This window comes from Chaetodon auriga, chromosome 10 (genome assembly GCF_051107435.1).
Source record: "Chaetodon auriga isolate fChaAug3 chromosome 10, fChaAug3.hap1, whole genome shotgun sequence".
In the NCBI taxonomy this organism is placed as follows: Eukaryota; Metazoa; Chordata; class Actinopteri; order Chaetodontiformes; family Chaetodontidae; genus Chaetodon; species Chaetodon auriga.
In genome coordinates, this window is record NC_135083.1 from 23835461 (window position 1) to 23858198 (window position 22738).

Below are 22738 nucleotides of genomic sequence, written 5' to 3' on the forward strand. Positions count from 1 at the left end.
TTTTCAAGACAAATCATATGAACGCCATGTTATTAATCTATAAACCAGGGACTACATGGGTAAACAATGGGGAGTGTGACATTTTAACTCAACTATCAACTTACACAATTCATGTGAGTCAGTTGGTCAGACCCCCAACAAATACACTGGCTCACTTCTAGCCAGCTAGCGCTACCATTAGCCTGGTAACATTTCCCACTAACGCTAGCTGGAACTTCCCTGCTGCTAGCCGGCCTAGCTAGCCCTCATAAAAAGTCGGGGAGTGACTCAGAAATACCATTCTCTGGTGAAGGAGAACATTTATCCCTAATGCATTTGTTGCAGACTCCACGCTGGATGAAACCTGTCATCTTTCTGGCGTGAACTTACGTCAGGAACGTAGCTGTGGGCGGATCTGTGGTAGCCAGTAGCTGGCTGGGTGATCTCCGTCGGCGTTAGCCAGACAGGCTAGCAATGACGGATAGGATTATTCCTGCCGGGGTCTGGATTGTGAGCCAGCAGACATGATTTCATGGAGACCATCCTACAAGTAAGAGTTTCTGGTCAGTCTGCGAATGTGATTCTAATGACTGTGTTTGTTGCGTTGGCGGAATTATGGGAGAAAGGATGGTAGAGAGGGTGGATTTTCCTGTCTGAATCCAGCTATACTCAGGAAGGAGGTCGACACATTTGGAAGAATGCGTAGCTATCATTGTGTTTCCTGCTAGCTCTCCCCGCTAAATGTCACTCTATTTAATGCAAAGCATATTCGAAAACGGCACTAAATGTTTTTGCCACTGTAAATACACCTTTGTAGGTTTACAGTTGACGAATGAAGCCTGTGCATGACAGTGACAGCCATCTTCAGTAGCCTGTAGCGTTAGCTGCCTACGGGGTAGATAGACGGAGACTCCCAACTGAGTTCGCTCACGGACGCGTAGCCCCAGGTGGTTTAGACGATCTATCCCGCCGGATTATATTTCACGTATTATCATATATATACACTGCCCCCTGATTATATTTCACGTATTCGTGTCATTTATAGCATATATTATGTATTGGCACACGTATTATTTCTTAACACCACTCCAGTAAGAATAACACTACTGGATAAAACGACGGCGGAGTATGCCAGTCGAAGCGGCAGTAATGCCAGTAACAGGACGTTCTTGGCCAGTAATAGGACTGGTTTGCTAGTCCGGAGTTGTTGTTCGCTCTTTTCTACACGCATAAATTGTCGGGAGTTATAGAATCTACACGCATAAATGGTCGGGAGTTATAGAATGGTCCGGAGTTTTCGTTAGCTCTGCGGTACAAGTTAGCAATGTTGTTAACGGAAACGGAAAGAGGATTTATCCACCACTTGTTAAAACGTAACGACAAAGTCAATTCATAGGCTAATGGTCATACTGTAGGTGTATTTGAAACAATATGTCACTAATTATATGTCAAATACACTTGTACGTAACAAAAAACTAACATAAAAAAAGATAACTAGCTCCGTTATATGTCGGTGGGCTCGATAGTCTGGCTAGCGGGAGAGTGCCGACCGGGGATAGTCCCGCGTTGGGGTAGACAGTCAGGGAATCGCCTACGGTCCGCTCGTCCAGGCGGAGCTGTTCTGTCTGTACGGCTTTGCTTAAGAAGTAGTTCTGAAATGCTTATCGCTTATGCGTTCACGTCTATTGAGAGCAGGAACAGAGGGTGGTGTCGCTTTTTTATGCGTTGTGATTAAAGGTCTTTAGCCCAATGTGCTGCCTTCAGGGGCTCCTACGAAGCCCGTTCATCCGTTAGTAAATTCAATTTGTGAGGTGTGCTTTTGACTGCAAATATCAAAATGCTGGTTGGATAAAGCGATGAGGCGCACAGTTCATTTGATGCGCAGAGACAGTACAGACAAGAGAGGTGTCCTTTATATTTTACTTAATGTGATAAGCAAAATAACTGGTAAACTGTGCAACAATTAAAATGTTATAATGACACAAAGACATACGACCCCCATTAGTTATGTACACAGAATCGAAACATCAGTGTGGGAGACTGTGCCGCACGCTGTTTGTCGGGTTGCAGCATAGCATAGGAAACGCTATAATTTCGTCCCGGGTTGGAGCACTAGATCGAGTTAAATCATCTGTGCAGTCCTGGATTTAAAGGCCAGCATCGGCGAGGATTCTCCACACGACCGTGATCCAGAGATTCAGACATTTCCGAAGGCGTCGTGTTACGTAATAGAGGAGGGCTGGGCATGCAGAGAACGGAGAGGCGGGGGGACGGATGAGGAGGAGGAGGAGGAGGAGGAGGAGGAGGAGACGACGTGCGAACGTACACACTCCTTACACAAAGTGGTTGCTTTACACACTTGGATTTTGACAGCGTTTGTAAAGACAGAGCGACAGACAGACAGACTGATTGACAGACAGCTTCGGGACGTTTTGACTGAGGGAAACGGAGAGCGAGCCGAGGATTACTCCATGTCATTTTATTCAGGATTGCTGGTAAGGCGCTTATGTTCACATTTTACATAGTCTACACACCAGAGACGGCGATCGAAATGGGAATAAATGTTTAATATGGAGATATATATCGAAACACAGATGGGGCTGACACGACCAACATCTACAGCCCACAGAGGCAGCACAGACTCCCTCACGCGCATAGCTTTCTTTATCTGTAAGTGACAGTCCAGATTCCACCGTAATAAACACGGACACAGCGTTCACTTTGCTTTATTTGAGTTAATATTTGAGCCACTGTTGCTGCAAATGTTGCGTTTAGGTGCTACATTTCGTCGTGACTCGGTGGTGTTCCTGTAGGAGCTGTGTGGTGTTTACATCAGTGCTGTTTAAGCACGAGCCACGTGTTGGGAGCTTGGGACCATGTGGCCATTGTAAACACTGGTGCCTTGTGGCTCTTCATCCGCTGGATCAGGCTCTTTCTGCGTCTTTGACTACTAGTTATGGCCCAAATAGTTTGCAGACGTTATGTGTGTAAGAAGTTGGAGTTTTTGGACTTGATGAAACTTGGTTGGAAGCGCTTGATCGGCCAGGAACCAGCAGAGACTGTATCGGGCGTCCATTGTGCTGTCAGGAAGAATAGTTCATGCGTTATGTAATAATGACTCAATTTGCATGGAGCTCTCCTTCCGTCTGTCTCACACACCAAGTATTAGGTCCAACCTTTTTATCATCTTAAATGTCAATATTGTTGTCGGAAAGGTCAGGTTCTCACATGATGATAGGCTGACAGTTTGGGATCATCGGTCGGTCATGGTCCTCCCTCGTCTCTGTATACCTGCATACACCTCTTCATGGCGACATTCACAGAGAATGATGAGTGACAGCAGAGGATGATGGAAAGGCTTTTATCACTGGGCTCAAAGCCAGAATATTTGAAGATCGTGTCAGAAGGCAGATGGGAGACTTGTGTTGATAGACACAGATTGCATATAACTACTAATTAACATATACATGCTTTTTAGAATAATTAAAACAAACTACTTTTTAAACATTTGAGGGCTGAACAGTTCTTTTCTTAGTGAATTAATCTACACATTGTTTTCATGATTCTTTTTTTAAATAAAAAAAAAGGGAAGAAAATTGTGTAAAATGTCTCTTATAGTTTCCACGCCCAAAGGAGAAACATTCCTTGTTTTATTTGACCGACAGTTCAAAGCCAAAGATACGCAGTTTCCTCATCATGTATGGCAAAGAAAAGCATCAAATCCTTTCAAGTCAAGAGGGCGAACCAGACAATGTTTTTGTTATTTCTGCTTGAAAAATGACAGACTTAATTTATTACTTATCAGAATAGTTGCCAGTTGGATTTCCTGTCTGTTGACGAAGCGATAATCGTTGCACCTCTAACATGAATGTGTTTGTAGATATAGATATTCAGCTTTTTAACCATCATGTTTCCTCTTTTTCAGCAGCTGCATACTTAATCACGCTTTTATTTTCAAGCAGTAGTGGATTTACATTGATTTTTATTTACAGTACCAATATGGGGGTTCTTATATCCATCATTGTTTCCAATACATTTGCACACAGACAGTTTTTAACAAAGGTATCAAATATTCAACCTGCATTTGACCCGTTCATACCAGACTGCTGTCAAGGGTAAATTCATGTGTGTGTGTTAAAGCAGGACTGTAGTTGTTGCCATACATCAATGCTAAACCACAGTATTACTCAAGATATCCTGAAATATGTTTGCTAATAGAGTTTTCAGCTCGGAGTTCAGTAAGAGTTCACTGCATTATGTACACTGGAAATTCAATAATGTTGCAAGCAAAGTAGTTTAATTTTAGTGCAACAACTAACGCTACAGTAGGGCAGATGAAGAGCAAAATTTATCGTTGAGAGGGTTGGCAGTGGCAACCAGCAACTGCTGTCAGGTTCGAGTCATCTTAGAGTTTATTTAGTGTTTCAGACACCTGCGTTCACACCTTCATAATGAAGCAGTGATGAGGCCAATGTAGATAATGAGTATTAATACGTTCAAACCAATACTGAGATAATAAGTCATCAGCTTTAAAGGCAGTCTTGTATGGTGATATATGGTGGTGCAGATCAGTGTGTCAGTAACAGAGACAGCTGAGAGATGAGACACACACAGTGCCTAAAAGTCCAGACTGAAGGTCAGAGGTCACTGATTAGGACAGGGCGACTGTGTGGACCTTAAAGCTCAGACTGTCCCTTTGATCTCTCCTCACCAAAACCTCACCTTCCTAACACCGCCCTTTGTCTTTCCTTACTGTCTCCACCCTCCCCACCCCCCCCCACTCCTCTCACACACACACTCGCTCTGCTATTTTCTCATTAATATCACTGCCATCTGTTCCATATGTAGCAGCCCAATTAGAGAAATGCACTTTGACCCTACCTGTCCAAATTTAATTTGAAAGTCTACAGCCATCCCTGCACACGCCCCTTTCCTCACACACACACACACACACACACACACACACACACAATCACAGCATTCTCTAGTCCGTCCAGATTTTGACCTTTCATTGTTGTTTCATTGTCTCTCTACAGGACCTGAGCTGATTTGTCAGCCTTGTGTAGGTTTGGTTTTCACCCCCCACGTGTCCTCTGGATATCAGCTGACCATGGTGGTCTGAACAGAGGAGAAGCAAGGAGAAAGCCTCGCACAGTGTGTTCACTCTAACACAGCAAGGCTCAACCAAGAGGGGAGCAGAGACGGACCGGGGTAAAGAGGAAAAACCTATTTAAACACAAAATGTCTCAAAACAGAGAACTGGTGGTTTTCTACATAAATTATAAACTCTCCCAGAGAAACTATCCTCTCTACCACATGGGACTCATAGAGCCTCCAAACAGGACTGATGGAGGGGAGGAGGCAGGACTGGGAGAGGAACAGCAGGTAGCAACGCACGCCAACGGGACTTTTAACGGCATGAGCCCTGGGACCCCTCCAGCGTCCCCGCTGCGGCAGGAACGGTTGCCATCCACGACAAGCCTGGACTCGGTCAAAGAAGCCCTCCGTGACTCGGCCAACGAGTTTGAGCTGCGATATGCCCGCGCCTTCAGCGATCTGCACAACCAGCTGCACATCACGCCGGCCACAGCCTACCAAAGCTTCGAGAACGTGATGGATGAGGTGTTCCGGGATGGAGTCAACTGGGGCCGCATAGTAGGGCTTTTTGCTTTCGGAGGGGCGCTGTGCGTAGAGTGCGTGGAGAAGGAGATGAGTCCGCTGGTGGGCAGGATCATAGAGTGGATGACGGTCTACCTGGACATCCACATCCAGCCCTGGATCCAGACCCAAGGAGGATGGGTGAGTCTCTCATAGAGGCACACAGAAACACACAAACATACACAGAGATGAGAAGTGTATTCAAGCGCTTGCCATATGATGCTGTTTGCTTGTGTAGCTCCTTTCACGGTAAGCTGAGGTTGCCTGTATGGAAAAATTTCCATGTTGACACTTTTCCTACACACCACGGCTGGCTGCAGCACCGAGCAGCCACCAGTTGGAAAATTCAGATTAATCCTGTCCGTATTTTTCCAACTAGTCCTGGAAAATGTGTGTGGATGCTAACGGCTTTTAGCATTTTTGGTTGTATGTGCGGTTTCAGATGTGGTTCTCTGTCTCTGGTAAATAGTGAAAAGACTAGATTTGCTTCAGTGTTCTGGCATGTTGTGTGCATCATGTGCCTGTTTGTCAGCTGCGTTTCTAACAGTGGCCTGACCTCCAGTGATACTGTATCACTGGTGATGAGTTGTATCTCCATGGGAAAAGAAAACCCAGAGCATAGTCTTTATTGCTTCATACTTATCTAATGCAGATGGGCCCAGATAAGTCAGGATGCCAACATTTCAGCTGCATCAGCCTCCATGAGATTGTGACATGGCGGAGGGGTGGGGTTGGCTCTGTGACTGACGGAGGAGAAAGACTTCAGATTAGATAGAATGGAAAGACCTAGAAAACAGGCAGCACGCACGGTCTTAAAAGAACCTGTTTGTGCTTAAAAACAGTAAAAACAGAATGTTTTTTGTGGTCAGCAGCTGGCTCAGCTGTTCTCTAATTGATCAGCAGCATGGAGCTCAATGAGCTGAATCGAAGTGGGAGCTTAACAGGCTACATCAGGGCTTTGTAGCTCTCTGCAGCCCGCCTGCCTGGGGATCGAAGTTCTCTCATCACAGGGTGGGCTGAAGTCCAGGGCTTTTACAGATAGCCCTTTGTTTTACTCCGGTCAGTCGATTGGCTCTGTGCTTTGCTTTTTTTCTTCTTCCACTATCTGTCCATTCTGTCCCCCCTGCCTTGTCCTCTCTTCTGTTATGTTCTTCACCAAGGCAGCTGCATGCAGATGAAAGCTATAGGTTTTTTTTTTCTGGGGTTAGCTGGAGAGTGGGCCATCCTGGTACTGACAATCCTTGTGTGTGCGTGTGTGTGCGTGCGTGTGTGTGTGTGTGTGTGTGTGTGTGTGTGTGTGTGTGAACACCTCCAGGACAGTTAAGGTCAGCTCTTTTCCTTTGTGGCGGCCATTTGATGGTATGAAGGAGAGCGAGGGGAAGGGAGGGGCTGTTTATATTTTCTCCCGTGCTGCACAACACCAGGTCGAAGGTCGATCCTATAGCGGCTGAACAGCATGCCTAAAAGAAAATCCCACTGGGCAGAAAGTGACTTGGTGATGTTTGCACTGCACACATAGAATTTCTTTATTTATTTCCACGTTGGATTGAAACCTGTAGACACAGAGGAGAGGCGGGTGGTGAGGATGAGGTTATAGAAACCTGAGGAAACGGTATGTGATTGTGCAGACGAGAGCTTTCCAGCATACTGATGTTTCTTGTTCCTTTGTTGAAGGGATGCTGCAGCATCCTCCTTAGCAGCTCCCAGAGGTATGTTCTCATAAATGCAATACGACCCTATTTCTGGTGCTGCTGTTTTTAGCCGTGTTAGTGTCATTACCATGGATGACAGTGCTGTGCTGTTGGTTTTCAGTCCTCCACTTCAGACTGAAATATCGCAACAATTCCTGAATGGATTGCTATCAAAATTTGTACAGACATTCATGTTCCCCAGAGGGTGAATATTCTATGATCTGATTCTCTGACTTTTCCTCTCCTGCCACCATGATGTTGACATTTTTGGTTTAGAGTGAAATGGCTCAACAACTATTTGATGTATTGCCATGACAGTTTGAACACACATTCATATCCCTTCAGGATGAATTGGTAGCTTTGGTCATTCTCTAACTTGTCGTCCAGCACTGCCATGTTGTCAGCGTTTTTATTTATCCTACACTTACGCAGGAAGCATACCTAACAACATCACTGCAAACTGAGCCTTACTGAATGCTGTATGCAGATGAGTGGCAAGTCAGATCTCACAGCAAGTTGTAAACTGGGATGACGGAGACTCTGGGAAATGTGAGTGTGTTTATTTGCTGTGGCGGATGTCGTTTTAAATGAGGAACTCAGCCACTTTCTATTAAAGGTACAACGCGTCCACAGCACCATGGTAGAATTCCTCTACCAACTTCACAAACTGGAGGGGCATTCACGGTGAGAATAGATCAGTGATGAGGAGGTTGATCTAATGGTTAATCTAATTCCTCCTCCTGACCACTAATAGATATTTTTACCATCACTGTCATCAACACGGTATAATCAACACATCTGTCATGTGTGGGTGATCCATGATCTCATGTAGTCAGAATTATCGAGGCACCCACACACACCCCCTCAAACACAAGCATGTTCACACATTCGCACAGCACAGTTTGCTTAGCATCGTTAGACCAACGACATCAGTTAGCATGCTGTAACGGCTCGTGGTCAGTGGCTCGTGTGTCAGTCTAACCTTGGCTTGCAGAAGTGAATGACTTCGTCTGAAATGTTGAATGGATCAGCATGTTGAGAGTATCCACTGGTGTGGTTTCACTTCTCCTGTCAGCGGATAACATTGTCTTGAGCACATGATGCCATTTCCTTCCGCACCAGGTTTTGTATGGTTGACTGTTGGATGGCGATGGGGACAGAGCGTTGGCTCAACATGAGTCCCGTGTCACCAGTTTATACATTTGCCACTAGAGGTGGCGATAGTGGATTTTTAAATCCAGTATAATAAGTTTGGAGCAGGAAGAAGCTGATAGTCAGTCGACCTCTACTTGCCACAGGGGGTAGCATCAAGCTGCAGTGTTAAATTAAAATCTACATTCGGTAGGGGGTTTACCAGTAGAGTCTAGAGCTTTCCCACTCTTTGTCACAATATCATTACTTTTTTGTGGTTTTTCTGTTCAAAGCCACCTACACTTTCCCTGAAATGTACCAGAGTCTCCGAGTAAACCCACACGAGACTCTGTTGTTTCTCTTCCTTTCTGTCTTTTATTTCCCTCTTTCTTCCTTCCTCCTCTCCCCTGACGCCTCCTCACAGGGATGAAGCACATAGCCGTTGGCAGATGTGGGAACCTGAGCAAAGCTGTGAGGCAGGTGTGCTCTTAGTGTTAGCTGATGAAATATAAGTCTGCTCTAAGCAGCAGCAAGGTCACTCTCTCTCTCTCTCTCTCTCTCTCTCTCTCTCTCTCTCTCTCTCTCTCTCTCTCTCTCTTTCTCTCTCTCTCTGTGTGTGAATGGATGATCTAAGTCAATCTTATGAAGGTAATCTGGAGGTAATCAGTATTGGCATAACTTCCTGATTGCGCTTGGGGGTGTTTCCCAAAAGTTGAGAGTTTACAGAATTTGTGGTTGTCTAAGCTCCATTATCTGACACTTAACATCGCATTTGCAAGCTAAGGTCAGGTCATCAGGGAAGCAGTAATTTTCCAATGTTACTGCCCAAGAATGCTCCATTCTGTCTAGTTGGTTATGAGTGGATTGACAAAATCACTTGTAAAATATATGGTATTTAACTCAATGTCTTTGGGTTTTGCTCAGATAAAACAAGCTATTTGAATACACCTCCTACACGAGAAAAGCGATTAATTAATAAAATAAAAAATTGTATTAAATATGACTCTTTGACTCTGTGAAATTATAATTGGCATTTTTCAATATGACAGTGCGTAGACAAAATCTCAGTGTTCCTGTAGATTTTCAATATATGAATCCAAAGACAAAGCGAGGCAGTCTGTTGAACTGGTGAAGCTGTTGGGGTGACAGTTAAATATTGAAAAGTGAAAGGTGTTTTGCACTACAGAGCCAGCCTCGCTGTCATAAAAACTGATAAAGCCTCAGCCTAAATGATCCCGCCGGAGCTTATTTTGGAGCCTCCGCTGTCCAGAATGCTGAGATATTTGATGTGCGATAAATACGCTCAGCCAGATTCTCCCTCCACAGCCTGTGGTTTTAAAAGAAGCGCAGGACTTAAGCCATATATTGTCAGATAATAAACCTTGGCAGACAGCAGAGGTAGAGACACCGCCATCGACCTAATAATGCTGTTTCCAGCAGAGCAGGCGATGGCAGTGATTACTCAGTGGAGATTGAGCCGCCTCAGGGTGGGGGTACAGGGTTATTACCAATTATAGATGAATAATATCTCGACCTGCTACTGGCGGAAACAATGTTTTTTTTTTTTTCCCTCTGACAGACTAATAAAGGCTAAACTCATTAGAAGAGCCACACTGCCACGGTCTGGGGAAGCTTGGCTGGAGCTGGACGGGGCTGTTGGGTCGGGGGCTTGTTCTAGTGGAGAAATAGAGACCATTATCCCAATTGTTCTGCTTTGTGCTGTTGACGGTCTTGGTAAGGTCAAGGAGAAGTTAACTACAAGAAAAATGTCCTCAAGCAGTGAAAGTCTATCCATAATGCCTTGGTTTTTTTCATCACCGCTGCTGCCTATGGCTCTATATGGAACACGTTGTTATGCCATTTTCAACAGGAGCATTTCAATGAAAAGTCCGCTGATGTTCTGTGTTTTTCTTGTCGTCAACAAATCCATTGAAATGGCGACTCTAATGAATGTACTATATCTACTAACAAGTACTGTTTGTGTATCTGACGTATGTCATCCCTCAGTGCCACAGAGCTCCATTGTTAGAAATGCAAGAGCACCAAATGTGTGTGTTTCCGCAGCCAGAAAGTCCCCAACAAATACCACTTACTTGTTTTTGAAGTGAAATTACTGATCCTTTTGAAAAAAATCTAACTATATATATTCAAAGGCTCACATCTGCAGTAGGAACCAGCGGGCTTTGGCCTCAGAGCCTCAGGCGGGCTGGGGAAGTCCGAATGTATCCAGAGATGTTGTTTTGCTGTTTTGGCCTACAACACATCGACAGTAACACAGATATACAATATTGCAACATAAACAGTATGTTGATCTATATGTGTGATTGGGAATGTAAGACTATCTATACTGATTCTGAGGCTGTAATTAAAGGCCTGTGCAGGCTGAGTCCATTGACTTGTTTTGACAACGGAAACACCTGAGCTTCCTTTGTGCCATTCTCCTTAGCAGACTTTCTCTCTCTCTCTCTCTCTCTCTCTCTCTCTCCCTCTCTCTCTCTCTCTCTCTCTCTCTCTCTCTCTCTCTCTCTCTCTCTGTAATTAACATGCACATAGGATAGGCAGTTAAGATCCACCGTGTCGTCTGTCAGACTATCCTACCAGGGAAGAGAAGGAAATGTCACCCTTGGGACCTATCCAGCCCGCCCCTCTCCGCCTCTCCCTCTCTCTCTCTCTCTCTCTCTCTCTCTCTCTCTCTCGCCCTCTCACCATCACCCCCCCACCCTTCATCTTCTACACGTCTCTCCCTCTGTTTCTCTCCTGTGTCCTCCCATCTCCTCTACAAGTGCTCCTCCCCCTGCCACTGATCGATTTCTGTCCCTTATTTTTCTATCTGTACCTCCTCCCCCCTCCTCCTCTATTCATCATTTTTGAGCTCCTTTATTTCCCCCCTTGTCTGCACATCCTCTCCTTTGCCTCCTCCTTTCCATCCCTTTCCTGCCTCTTTCTCTCTTCTACCCCACAAACTACAGTGGCACAACATATTGCAGAGAAGACATGCTACCACACGCCCCATCAATCTTGCCGTTAACCCTGTGTACCCATGTTCCAATGCTTTTTCCCATGTTTGTCACCACACACACACACACACACACACACACACACACACACACACACATACATCTCCCATAACATCATCATAAGCGCTATTGATTTCCACAGACTTGATCCCCACTCACCACCCCCACACCTCCACTCCCACCTGTCTTGCTGCCATCATCCCTTCATCTGTCCCTTCATCCCTCTGTTACTCCCTCCATCTCATCAACCTCCCCTTCCCTTAATTGCTTACGGCTCACATGCGGCTAATTAGGAGAGATGTTTTTTTCTGGATTTTGTTTGAAGGATAGTATTTTGCTAAGCCAGCAAAGTTTCCATGAACTGATTTTGTGTTTGTTCATAATCAGACACGTGGTGCGGGTTGTTGTTGTCTCATACATTTGCCCGTTTTATTGTATAGTAGAGCGCTGCAGAGGGGAGGGGACGGCGCCAAGTCAGACTGGTCATGTGACTATCTCAAACAAAGGACCTGTGGCCACATACACATGCACAGGAATTTGCTCTACTGGCTTTTTAGTTGTGCCCACAGGTGTGTTGTCGCTTCGCAGACAAAGCCATCGCTGATCTCAAAGCGACTTTTTCACTGCCTCATTCTTCAACTTTGTAACGTATAGAACTACACACACAGACGGTTCTCCCGTAAACCCTTTTTGCATTGGATCAATGGCAGACACTTTTGTTCGAGCGCCATCAATAACCGCCTCTTTGTGGTCTGTTGCTCTATGCAGATGGATCTCTGAACGTTTTTGTATGAATGTAGCTGCTCAGCCATGGATGTGTCTATTGTTTTTGTATGCATGTGCATCAGCTCACTCAGTGGTTCATGATCTGTGAGATCCGACATGTGTATTGTGTGCGTGTGTGTTTGTAGTCAATGGTGTGTGTCAGAGTCACAGCTTGAAAATGGCAGCAAACAGATTGTTTCATTCAGTTGCCTTCAGCTCCATGACAAGAACATCAGGGACATGTCACATGATTTTAGGTGTGTGTTGGTCGTGTTTCTGTGAGTATGTGAAAACGTACGTCCTACATGTTTAGAGGCTCTTATTTGCCTTTAAGGAGAGGCTCTTGGCCAAACCATTCTCATGTGGTTGCAGGGGGCAGCCTCATGCTCACGTTTGAGGAAATTAGGACTGTACCATTCCTGCGGGATTATCCCATCTGCCTTTTGCTCTATTTTAGATGTGACAAACTGGTGCAAAGGGCATTACAGCCAGGGTGACAAACAAATGCACGCACAGCACAACTTCAGATGTGGACAGACTTGAGTAAAAATTTGTAATCACTTTATTGTGATAGTTATTTTAGCCTATGAAACAAGCAATCTGACAGTCAGTCCATCGATAACCACTCATCTGATCATTTCTATAGCAGGGAATTGTTGGTAGAGCAGGCCTTTAGACAACAACTTTGCCCTGTGTGTGTGTGTGTGTGTGTGTGTTTACAGCTTCTGTCAGAACATCAGTTGGTCATGTGAAAGATAAGACCTGTAATCTTGGAGCATCACACACACAAAGGGAAACGCACACAGCAGTGGGACATCAATACAATCTCTAACGATTACATTTGCTACGTTTAGACTGCATCAGAATCTCTCTCTGTCTCGTCTCTCTCTCATTTAGAAACACACACACTGGTGTCACAGCAGCCAGCCGCCCGTATGTTCCACATCCAGACGCTGTTTATGTATACAGGACAGATATCCAGCTGTGTAATAGATGAGCGTGTGTGTCTATACTGCCAGCACACTGCAGAGCGTGGAGCTATTAGAGCGACTTTGCCAGACTGGTAGACATTAGACTTCCACTGTAGCGCACCATTGTGCACCGCTCCCCGTTGGAAGTTTCTGGCAAACGTGCGGCAGTCAAGAATGAATCAGACAAGGGCAGAGAGGGGCAGATGCAGATGGCGAGGAAGGCAAACAGAGAGGAAGACGAGGCCAGTGACTCAGCTAGATGAGAGTGCAGCATGTGGGTTAATAGGTTACACTGCATGCATGTTGCGGTGTGTGTGTGGTGTAGATTTCTATACGTGTAGCTTACATGTTGCAGGAACAGAACAGCTGGATGTTTTTTGGAGCAGAGCGAAGACACTGTATTTGGTTGCCTACGTGCTGCTCCACTTCTCCGAGGCTTAGTGGTGAAATCAGGTCACGAGCATGTCTTTCCCCCTCCTTCCATCTTCCTCTCCATTCTCCCCTCTCCTTCTGTCTGCTTGGCCCCTCGTTCGTTACCTCTCTGCTCCAGCCCACGTCCCAACCCTTCCTCCCACTGCAGATTCTCTTCTGTTTTTTCCATCTTCTGTCTTCATGCAGCTGAGTGCAAAGCCTGAGCATCTGCCTGCATCCCTCTCCTCTCTGATTGCATTTCACCCCTCTCATCCTTCTCTCTCTATGTGTCTCACCCTGTCCTGTTTCTCTCTCTATGCTCATATCTGTGATCAGATTATGAGGCATATCATGGGATTAGTGAGTCTCATGGCATGTATTAAAGTGGGAGAGCTGAGGGATGGATAGCAAGGGTTGATGAGTATTTCATGGTAATGTGGCACCCACTCGCATATAGCACGAGGACTAAATGATGATAAAGAGCATCAAGGCCATCATGGTTATATTCATCACAGGCTTATTTGAATGGCCGAGGGGGTAAAGTAATAAAGACAAAAGATGTCTTCAGTTGCTCTGCAATAAGAGACAAGAGATAATAGACATAGAACAGAAACAGACTTGTGCAGGGCTTATAGATATTCATCTGTGCTGAAGTGATTCTGGGGAATGGCTTTCTTTTCATGTTGTTGAACTTTTTGGAAATGTACAGTAAGCGATGGGAAGCGTAGTTTCAAGGAAACGTGTCGGTGAGCCCCACTGCTGCCACTTGCTCCTCTTTCCGCATACTTTTCTCCTCATGGGTTTCCCGCTTTTCAGTTTCCAGTGGTTTTCGTCAGCCTTCTCTCCCCCTGCAGCCTGCTTCACCCTTGCTCTTTTGTTCTTGTTTCCTCTCATTTTTCTTTCTTATTTTGTCTCACTCCCTGCCTCTCTTTGTGTCCTTCGTTCTGTCTCAGTCTCACTGTTTCCTCTCTTAATTCCTGTTTCTGTGCCTTCCAAACAGATGGCAGGTCTAAGGGTCATGGTGAGGTGTCTGGGTGGGGTGATGGCCTACAGAGTGGAGGGTTATACTGCGGATGACATCCATTCAAAGAGAATCCCGTCTTCTTTCCTTCAGCCACCCCTCTCCTCTCTCTCCTTCTCTGTCTTAACACCTTCCTAACCATGTGCTCTCTCTGCCAGACATACACACACGGTCCTGAGTCCTTGGCCTTCCTACTGTGCTCCAGTGATGTATATATATATATATGTTTGTGCGTGTGTGTTTGTGCCTGTATGCATGTGTATGTGTGTATGTGTTTGCTGACAGAATGGGGTTTTGTAGAGAAGACAGCCCCCAGAGTCGGGCAGGGAACAGATTGGAGTCTGAGCCTCCATGTCCTGACTCATTAATCTCCTCTTTAATTCATGGTCTCACCGCCGGCTCAACGTGTGCACACACACAGAGACGCGCACACACACACACACACACACTCAGGCACAGACACACACATAGAGACGCAGAGCCAGCTCCAAAGTCCAAAAGGGGACGAAAGAGAACATACAGACACATCGATGCTGGCACAAGTGTCACCACTGAGGCGAAGTTTAATCATTCAGTTTCCTCATTTCTCTCTTGCTCCTTGGAAATGATCCATCACACTTCAAACCAGTTCTGATGTCCCCACTCCACCCCCCCCTCAACACCAGCATTGATCTACATACTTCAGGTTGCAATGATCTAACCCAGAACGTTAAGTCAACAGGAGTGTGACATAGCTCAGTGGCTGATGGCAGTAATTTCCCATGCAGGTTCCTGTTGTGCTGCTCATCCTCATTCCTCACACTAATTGGAGCCATTTTTGAAAGTTCTGTGTTTTCTATAAGGGACATACAGAAGAAGAATGAAGAAAGGTTGTCTAGTTATTATTATAACACTTTCTCTCAAACTCTCCCACTTGATTCAGAGCTGTGACAGTTGGGTCCTTTTGTGCGTAGAGCTGCTGCCTGTCAGCTTGTTGATTAAATGTCATGTTTTCTTATTCCTAGCAGTGCATCAGAAAAATAACTCGAGGGGAACCACATCCAGTGAAAACAGCCCTATTTATTCAAGTGAACGCTTAAATATAAAATAGCTACATATGAAACATGCTGTGTGAAATATGCACATTTTAAGCAACACGATTCGAATGGATGCGCTCCTCTTCAGGCATCAGCAAGTGTAGTACCGGTTTTTCGCTTTCATCTGTTAGCTTGAGCAGTCTGCCTGTTTGGATTGGACTTGATTCCCATTGTCCCATTGACTGTTTCCTTCTTCATGTTATCTGGCATCAGAGTAGAATCTGTAAACCAGGACTCCTCAACTTCATTTGTCCAGAGACCAAATATAAAAAAGTGTTTAGGGCTAATGAGCCTGTTATTGTGTAATATTTTCACTTTCTTCAAAAGTGTTTTTATTAGTCTATATCTGTGTGAACAGACTCCTAAAAAGCCATACTGACAGGTAGATACTTAATGAGAAAATGCTGTCACATCTCCACCAATGCGGCAATCAAAATCCACAGTTCAGCTACCAGTCAGTGAGTCCTCATCTCAACCGAAAACTCCTCTTCGGGATCCCAGGAAGTCAACAAAAATACACGAGAATCAGCGCAACAGCTGGCCATTGAAAATAAACCCAAGTGACTCTTCTTGAGTTGTGGTCAGGGGTGTAAATCTGAGGAGGGGGAGGAGGAAGAGAGGGCACTTCTGAAGATGATGAGGACATTGATAAGGAAGATGGAACAGACATTCACATTGTCATGCAACCACGAGTGTTGGAGAATGATAGCAGTACTAGCAGCAGTGATGAATTCAGAAACGCTAATCACATGATGGTGACGACAGTGTTGATGAGGATGAGGGTTATGAGGCTGTGCTGCACTTAAACTGTAAGATCATTGTGTTTCATTATGAGACCGTTGACACTGATATAAGTGCTGTGTGACAAAGGGCAGCCCCCCCATTCATTTCAGTGACCACTGTGTTGAGGTAGCGGGGCAGCCAATGCAAGCGTCACACTGGTATGTCCACATAATGCCAAAACAAGAGATTGTTTCTCATGTGCGTTTGAGCCTTTGTGCTAAAATGTGGATGATCTCATTGGATTTGTCGGACACAGTATGGCATCCAGGATGAAACTAGTCATTACAGTGTGCCTGTATTTCCTCAGGTGCTTTATCTAAACCTTGGAAGTTAATCTGCTCTTTCTTTTGGCCTTGCCAAGTCACTGTGATCCTATGATCAGCTCATGGACTGTTTGTCACCGTGTAAGGCGGAGGTCATAGCACACATCACATTCAGTCACTTGTCACACCCTCACAGTACACACTCCTATTAAATGACATCATCTTGTTGAGCGCTAGGACACCTCCTCATGTCGGCCTGTAAACTGTGTTTTGTCAAACAGATGCAACAGCGACTTTACGCAATAAACAAAAACACAAAGTGTGTTGTGTTCCGCGCTTGTACTCTGGGCCCAGGGACACCGCAGTGCGTGTGTGTGCGCACAAGGCCGCTCAGTGTTCACGTGTACACATCCCAAGTGTTGCAGCTTGCAGGAAGTGTTGCTCAGCTACAGCCGTGACAGTTGACATTTTTAAGTGCATTAAGAGCCTGCTTTTTCTCTCGACTGTCGGGGAATGTTTCCCTCCCTCAGACCGTGTGTTCAGACTCTTTCCCTGCTCACCTCTGCTTTCTAATCCTTTTCATTAGGGGTCTCTCCTTGTGAGTTTTTGTGAATCAGTGTAACAAAGCCATCACTCACAGGGGTTGAACAAAACTGCTCTTCTATAATAAGTCGTCAGTTCCAGACAGCCTGCTCAGAGGCCTGGAAATAGACTTGATGGTTTGTCTGCAGTACACTATAAAAAGTTGTCAGTCACTGCTAGTTTGAAAGTCTGCCTGAGGTTCAGTCTACAGGGGAAACAGACAGTATAAGCGTTCCCTTTCCTTACATTTGTTTCTGCCATACACACTGCTCTCTCTCTCTCTCTCTCTCTCTCTCTCTCTCTCTCTCTCTCTCTCTCTCTCTCTCTCTCTCTCTCTCTCTCTCACACACACACACACACACACACACAGATATGCTCTTCTTAACGCATGCACATGGAATTCAAAACATGCTCTTGGTAGTTTGGAGTTATGTATGTGTATCAGGTGACTGAAACAGTATCACAGAGTTAGGCTGTGGTGTCGAGAAAGGTTCTGAACTGAGTCCCAAATATATTAGAACTGGGAATTCCTTTAAACCCCGTGCAAATGTTTGCTTTGTTATCAGTTCTAGTCTCAGAGCCAGAATAAAAAACCTTTCCCACACCTCTCTTTCTCATCGGAGAAAAATTCAGCCATTATTGATTTGATTGTCCACAATGGCCAGCTCCCCGTTGAGCATGACCCCCAGCGGCTCCAGTCACTGTCCCTCATGTGATCATTGTCCCCTCTCTCTGCATGGGACTGGTTCAAAGCTGGTTCATCTAGATTGCTTTTGTAAAGTCATTGCTATTCAGAGGGAGTGTTGCATGCATACACACGCGCACACCTACACACACATACACTCAGAGTGGCTCTTATGTGTGAGAGCGCATGTGTGTGTCCAAGGGGAAGCGCCTTTGTCAGCTTTCTATCACCGTAGAGCACTTAACAGCGAGCCACGCTGAACAGTCTGGAATTGTGTGAATGAGACCTTGGGCTTCCTTCCTAACGTCAGCACAGTTTTGTAACAGCCACCATCTCTACGTCTTTCAACAGGTTTCCAGCCACTGCTTGTGGCCGGCATGGCCTGGGCGTCATGTGCTCTGCGGGTTGCTAGAAAGCGCCCGTGTCTGTTGAAAGCAAGCTGTCTAGATCAGATGTTGCACGCAAAGAGACAGAGGGGCTCTGACCTTTTTAAAAGACACCTGTTTATCTGTTGTATTGAGGGCTTGTGTTTACATGTACAGCTGAACTTTAAATTGTAGTACTAATCCAATGACATGAATATCAGAGCTACAACTAATTGGTATTCTTCAGCAGGTCGCAAAAAACTGGCCTTACAAATACTGTATTTGGCATTTCTGCTTCATAAATTATGTGAATTCATCAATTATCGACCACTTTTGTCCATCAATCAGTGGTTGTTTAAGCATTTATAAATACTACCAGTCGTTCAGAATTGTTTATGGTGTGTCAACCTTTGGCCATTGCAATTTCCTGAAATACTTGAGCAGCTAAACACGTGTTCCAATACCTGCTCACACAGCCTGACATCATGATTACTCATACGATTACTAACATTAACGCAGCGTGCCTTTTCAGAGTGTCCCCAACTTATTGAATTTCAATTCATCTCCATCCCCATTTTGCCTAAAAGGAAAAGGATGTGAGGTGTTATGTGAGGTGCGTGTGTGTGTGTGTGTGTGTATATGTGTGCGTGTCGTGGTCAGGGGGTTTCACAATCAGGGGATTTGAGTGTTGCAGCTTGTTATGGTGCAACACCGGAGCAACCGACAAGTCAGAGCTGATGAATGGGAAGCTGCTGCTAATGATCGTTAAAACGCTGCTTTCTCCACATGTAGCATTGGGCCATTTATCAGCCACAGGATGGACCGGCAGGCCCAGACACACTCGCACACATCACACACGCTAATCAGCTGCTTTCCAGTAGCCGTGGCAACCAACTGCAGAATCGCCTTCCCTGTGCCCCTTCGCTATTCCTCTCCCTTTCTCTCTTATATCCAGCCCTTTGCTTTCATGAGCTAATCCTTCCCTCATCCTTTTTCTTTTCTCTCTGGCTGACGAAGAAAGACAAAGTTCAAGACTTTGCAAAAGCAGAAAAAAAAAAGAAACAGGAGACGGGGCCTGAAAGAGCTCCGCAGGCCGCTGCCTAGCACCTGATTTCCTGTGGGAATGGAGCAGAGATAAAGAAATAAAGGTGTGACCGTGTGAAAGGGAAAGAGGGAGAGTAGATAAAGACTGGCTTTACCTACCAGGTGGGGCCAGGGGAGACTGAGCATATCAAACCGACGGTGCTGCCTTGACATGTGCATAGTGAGCTGACTGGTAATGCTGGTAAAATACGCCAGGAGCCCCTCAGGTATTCTCTTGATGGTATATTGATTCATTGTCCTGCTGTCTGAAAAACTCAGCGTAACACCAAATGTGTATTCATTTGCGCCTGTTTTTAAAGATTGACGTAGTTAGTAGGAAACAGTGGGCTTGGGTAGAGAGCCGCAGGCTAGGAAGGTCTGAGATTCAAGAAACAGACTAACACATGGTCAGCTTTGATCTTCACATGAGATTTGTTGACAATAGCAAAAAAAAATGGAATATCACCAGCCTAACCCCTCGAGCCATTACTCAGCCTCTGGTCTATGTGGGCTGTTCCAATTACACCAAATGAGCCCGGCTGCTGCAGTAAAACCTGTAACTGCTGCTCCAAGCTCTGCCTCAGTGAGCCCAGGTGACACGAGAGATTCATCCCCTCACGGACACATTTGTGGGGATTGTGGTAGAGATTGTTTGAACCATCGTAAACATTTTTTCCAACAGCCTGTGTATGTTTGAATATATTTGTGGGGCTTGTATAAAGTAATTGTAGACCTTTGCTGTTGAGCTAAGGTGTGTTTAAGCAAACAGACAACATTCTCTCCCATTGAAACTTAACAGTTAAATATTTATCACTAATACTGCTGTGCAGATCTGGTATTTAATCAGTGGAATATTAACATCAAACAAAAGAGATCTATGAACTCTAGAGAATCTTTGTCAGTATGTATTCAGTATATGCTATACTTGTCACACCCAATAAGAGTAGACATATAAGCAGGAACAGGTCATGTAGAGCTTTGTGTAGCATATGAAGGAGCTTTCCTTTGCATTCATTGGCACTACCAACGTAATCTGTACACACTGTGTCATCATATACAACCCCAGTACCAAAAACAGCTGGCACTCAGAACATGTTGCTGCATCACATTCAGAATCAGCAGATATTTACAAAAATCCATGAAGCCGATGAGGTCAAACGTTAAATATACTGTCTTTGTACTGTTTTCAATGTGAGCATATGTCAAAAAGGAATAGCAAGTTGTCACATTCAGTTTTATTTATGTTTATTTCTATTTTGGCTCCTGCTGCTGAATGAAAGCCTACATGTCTTGACATGTCAGTTTTGCAGGTGTCAGTCACCATCACAAGGTGCTGCAGTTTGTTCTCTACACCCACATTCCTCACATTGTTCTGAAATCTGTCACAGGAAGGGATAGGCAGTGGTCAGGCTGCAGTGAAGCACTGACTCATGTTACAGGATGTACAGCCCTGTCCAATCACACGGTGTCATTATTTACTTAAGTAGCATTTATCAACCTCTTGTGGCTAATCTGAGCTGCTTTACTTGAATGCAGCTCAGTTATAATGAGGCTCCTTCCATGTTTCCATCTTTGTAACATTGATAGTGAACTTTGGATTTATGGCCAGCTGGAAGGCCAGTTTATCTTTTCTGACAATGTTCATGTCCTTTATCAAGGTCTGTTGGAGGTCACGGGGACGTTGAAGACTAATATTTACTCATCCTCTTCCTTCCTCCCCTTCTTCCTCCCAAGCGTACAGTAAAGAGAGGCTCTTTGATTCCTCACAGTCATTAACAAGACCTTGGTCAAGTGGATCAGAGGGTCAGTGTGCAGGACCACACTGTTTATTGAGTGAGAGATGAGGAACGATCATCGAGTTGAAGGTGAAATTCTCACCTTGAGTCAACTTTGCCTCCAGTGAAACTTCCAAACCTCCCTCTGTGCACTCAGCCAAATATTTTAGAAATGTCTACTCATTGACTAGAGCCACTGACTCCACTCACTCAAAGGTAGAAAGGGTGGCTAGTTTGACTTCATCAGAAAGTTTTTTGTGCTTATACTTTGTATCTACTGTATTTGATCATTTTGTAATTCTGGTGAACTGATCGTTTTAATCTAGCACGGCCTGACATTTTCATACTGTCAGATAAGTCTGTCTCTCAGTGTTTTCTGACGCCGTCTATGGCGCTCAGCCCAAAGCCGGCTTGCTCCTGCTAAAATTGGCTCAGTGATTCCCTAAAACAGCTGGACACTGCAGTTTTTAGCAAGTTTTACTCAGACAGGATGAACCTATGCTTGTGTTGGGCTTTTTTCAGCTGCAGACTAATACACATTTTGGGGCTCGAGTGTGTATTCCCAGCTGCAGGACAGTGTAGTTAGGATTGACTCAAAATAAACTACAGTGTCAGCGTTGGTCATAATGAAGGAACATGTCATTCAGTGCAGCAGCGTGGCTCACGGATGTGTTTTTTGGACAACAATGGAGGCCTGTGGCACAGAGGAATAAGATACATCAGGCTTCAGACAATACTTGTTAGCAGGATACATTTATTTTTGGATTCTCATTGGATTCTTTTGCAAAATGAAATGTCACCACACTTTCAGACATCTTGTGGTAAAGAGCTCTAAAACCGTCAAAGTAAGCGTGACATATGTATGTTAGTATCACCAGTTCATTTCTGGTTGACATGGTAGCGCACAACACGGAATCGAGGCCACAACCGCACCATCTCGCCCCTTATCTTCCAACACATTGACTCATATTCTTAGAAATATTAGCCACAAAGTCAAAATGGTTTTCTCAGAATCCTTACTCAGCCCTGTCATACATGTATATTATGCAGAAGTCATCCCATAACCTGTGATCTCATGGTATGTGTGTTTCCTGAGAACTCAGGGGCCAGCCAGTTTCATTGTTCAGGTTTGGCTCTGTATTGCTGTGCTTCACTGGTGATGGTGATGTCACCGTATCAGGCAGCAAGAGAACCCGGGGCGTGAAAGAAACTCGGCTGCACGGTTCTGTTATCCCGCAGAAATCAGACTGACCTAAAGCTCCTGGAATGTCTCAGGAATGATGGAATGATAGCACTACGCCTCCACCTTCCTCTTGGTCTCTCAAGCCTTTTATGTGTGTGCACCACCTCTGATCTGTGCCACTCCCCCTTTATCTCTTGGTATTGTTTCACTCATATTCATCAGGGGTCTGTTCCAGAAAGTGGGTTCAGAGGAAACTTGAGTTTGTAAACCACAAGTTTCCCCTCATATCAGAGTTTACA

The 22738-nt window shown here is 45.0% G+C and overlaps 1 protein-coding gene across 2 annotated transcripts in view; it reads left to right on the forward strand.

Annotated features, from left to right (window-relative positions):
• Positions 1–387: 387 nt before the first annotated feature.
• bcl2l1 (BCL2 like 1) overlaps positions 388–22738 on the forward strand; it is a 28008-nt gene continuing 5657 nt past the window's right edge. The window contains exons 1-2 of one of the 2 annotated variants that reach the window (XM_076740990.1): positions 388–529; positions 5016–5778. In XM_076740990.1, the coding sequence (XP_076597105.1) occupies positions 5221–5778 (558 nt within the window). In that variant the 5' untranslated portion in view covers positions 388–529; positions 5016–5220. Of the gene's footprint in view, positions 530–2266; positions 2475–5015; positions 5779–22738 lie in introns of those variants that run through there. The other variant, XM_076740991.1, reaches the window with a different exon arrangement.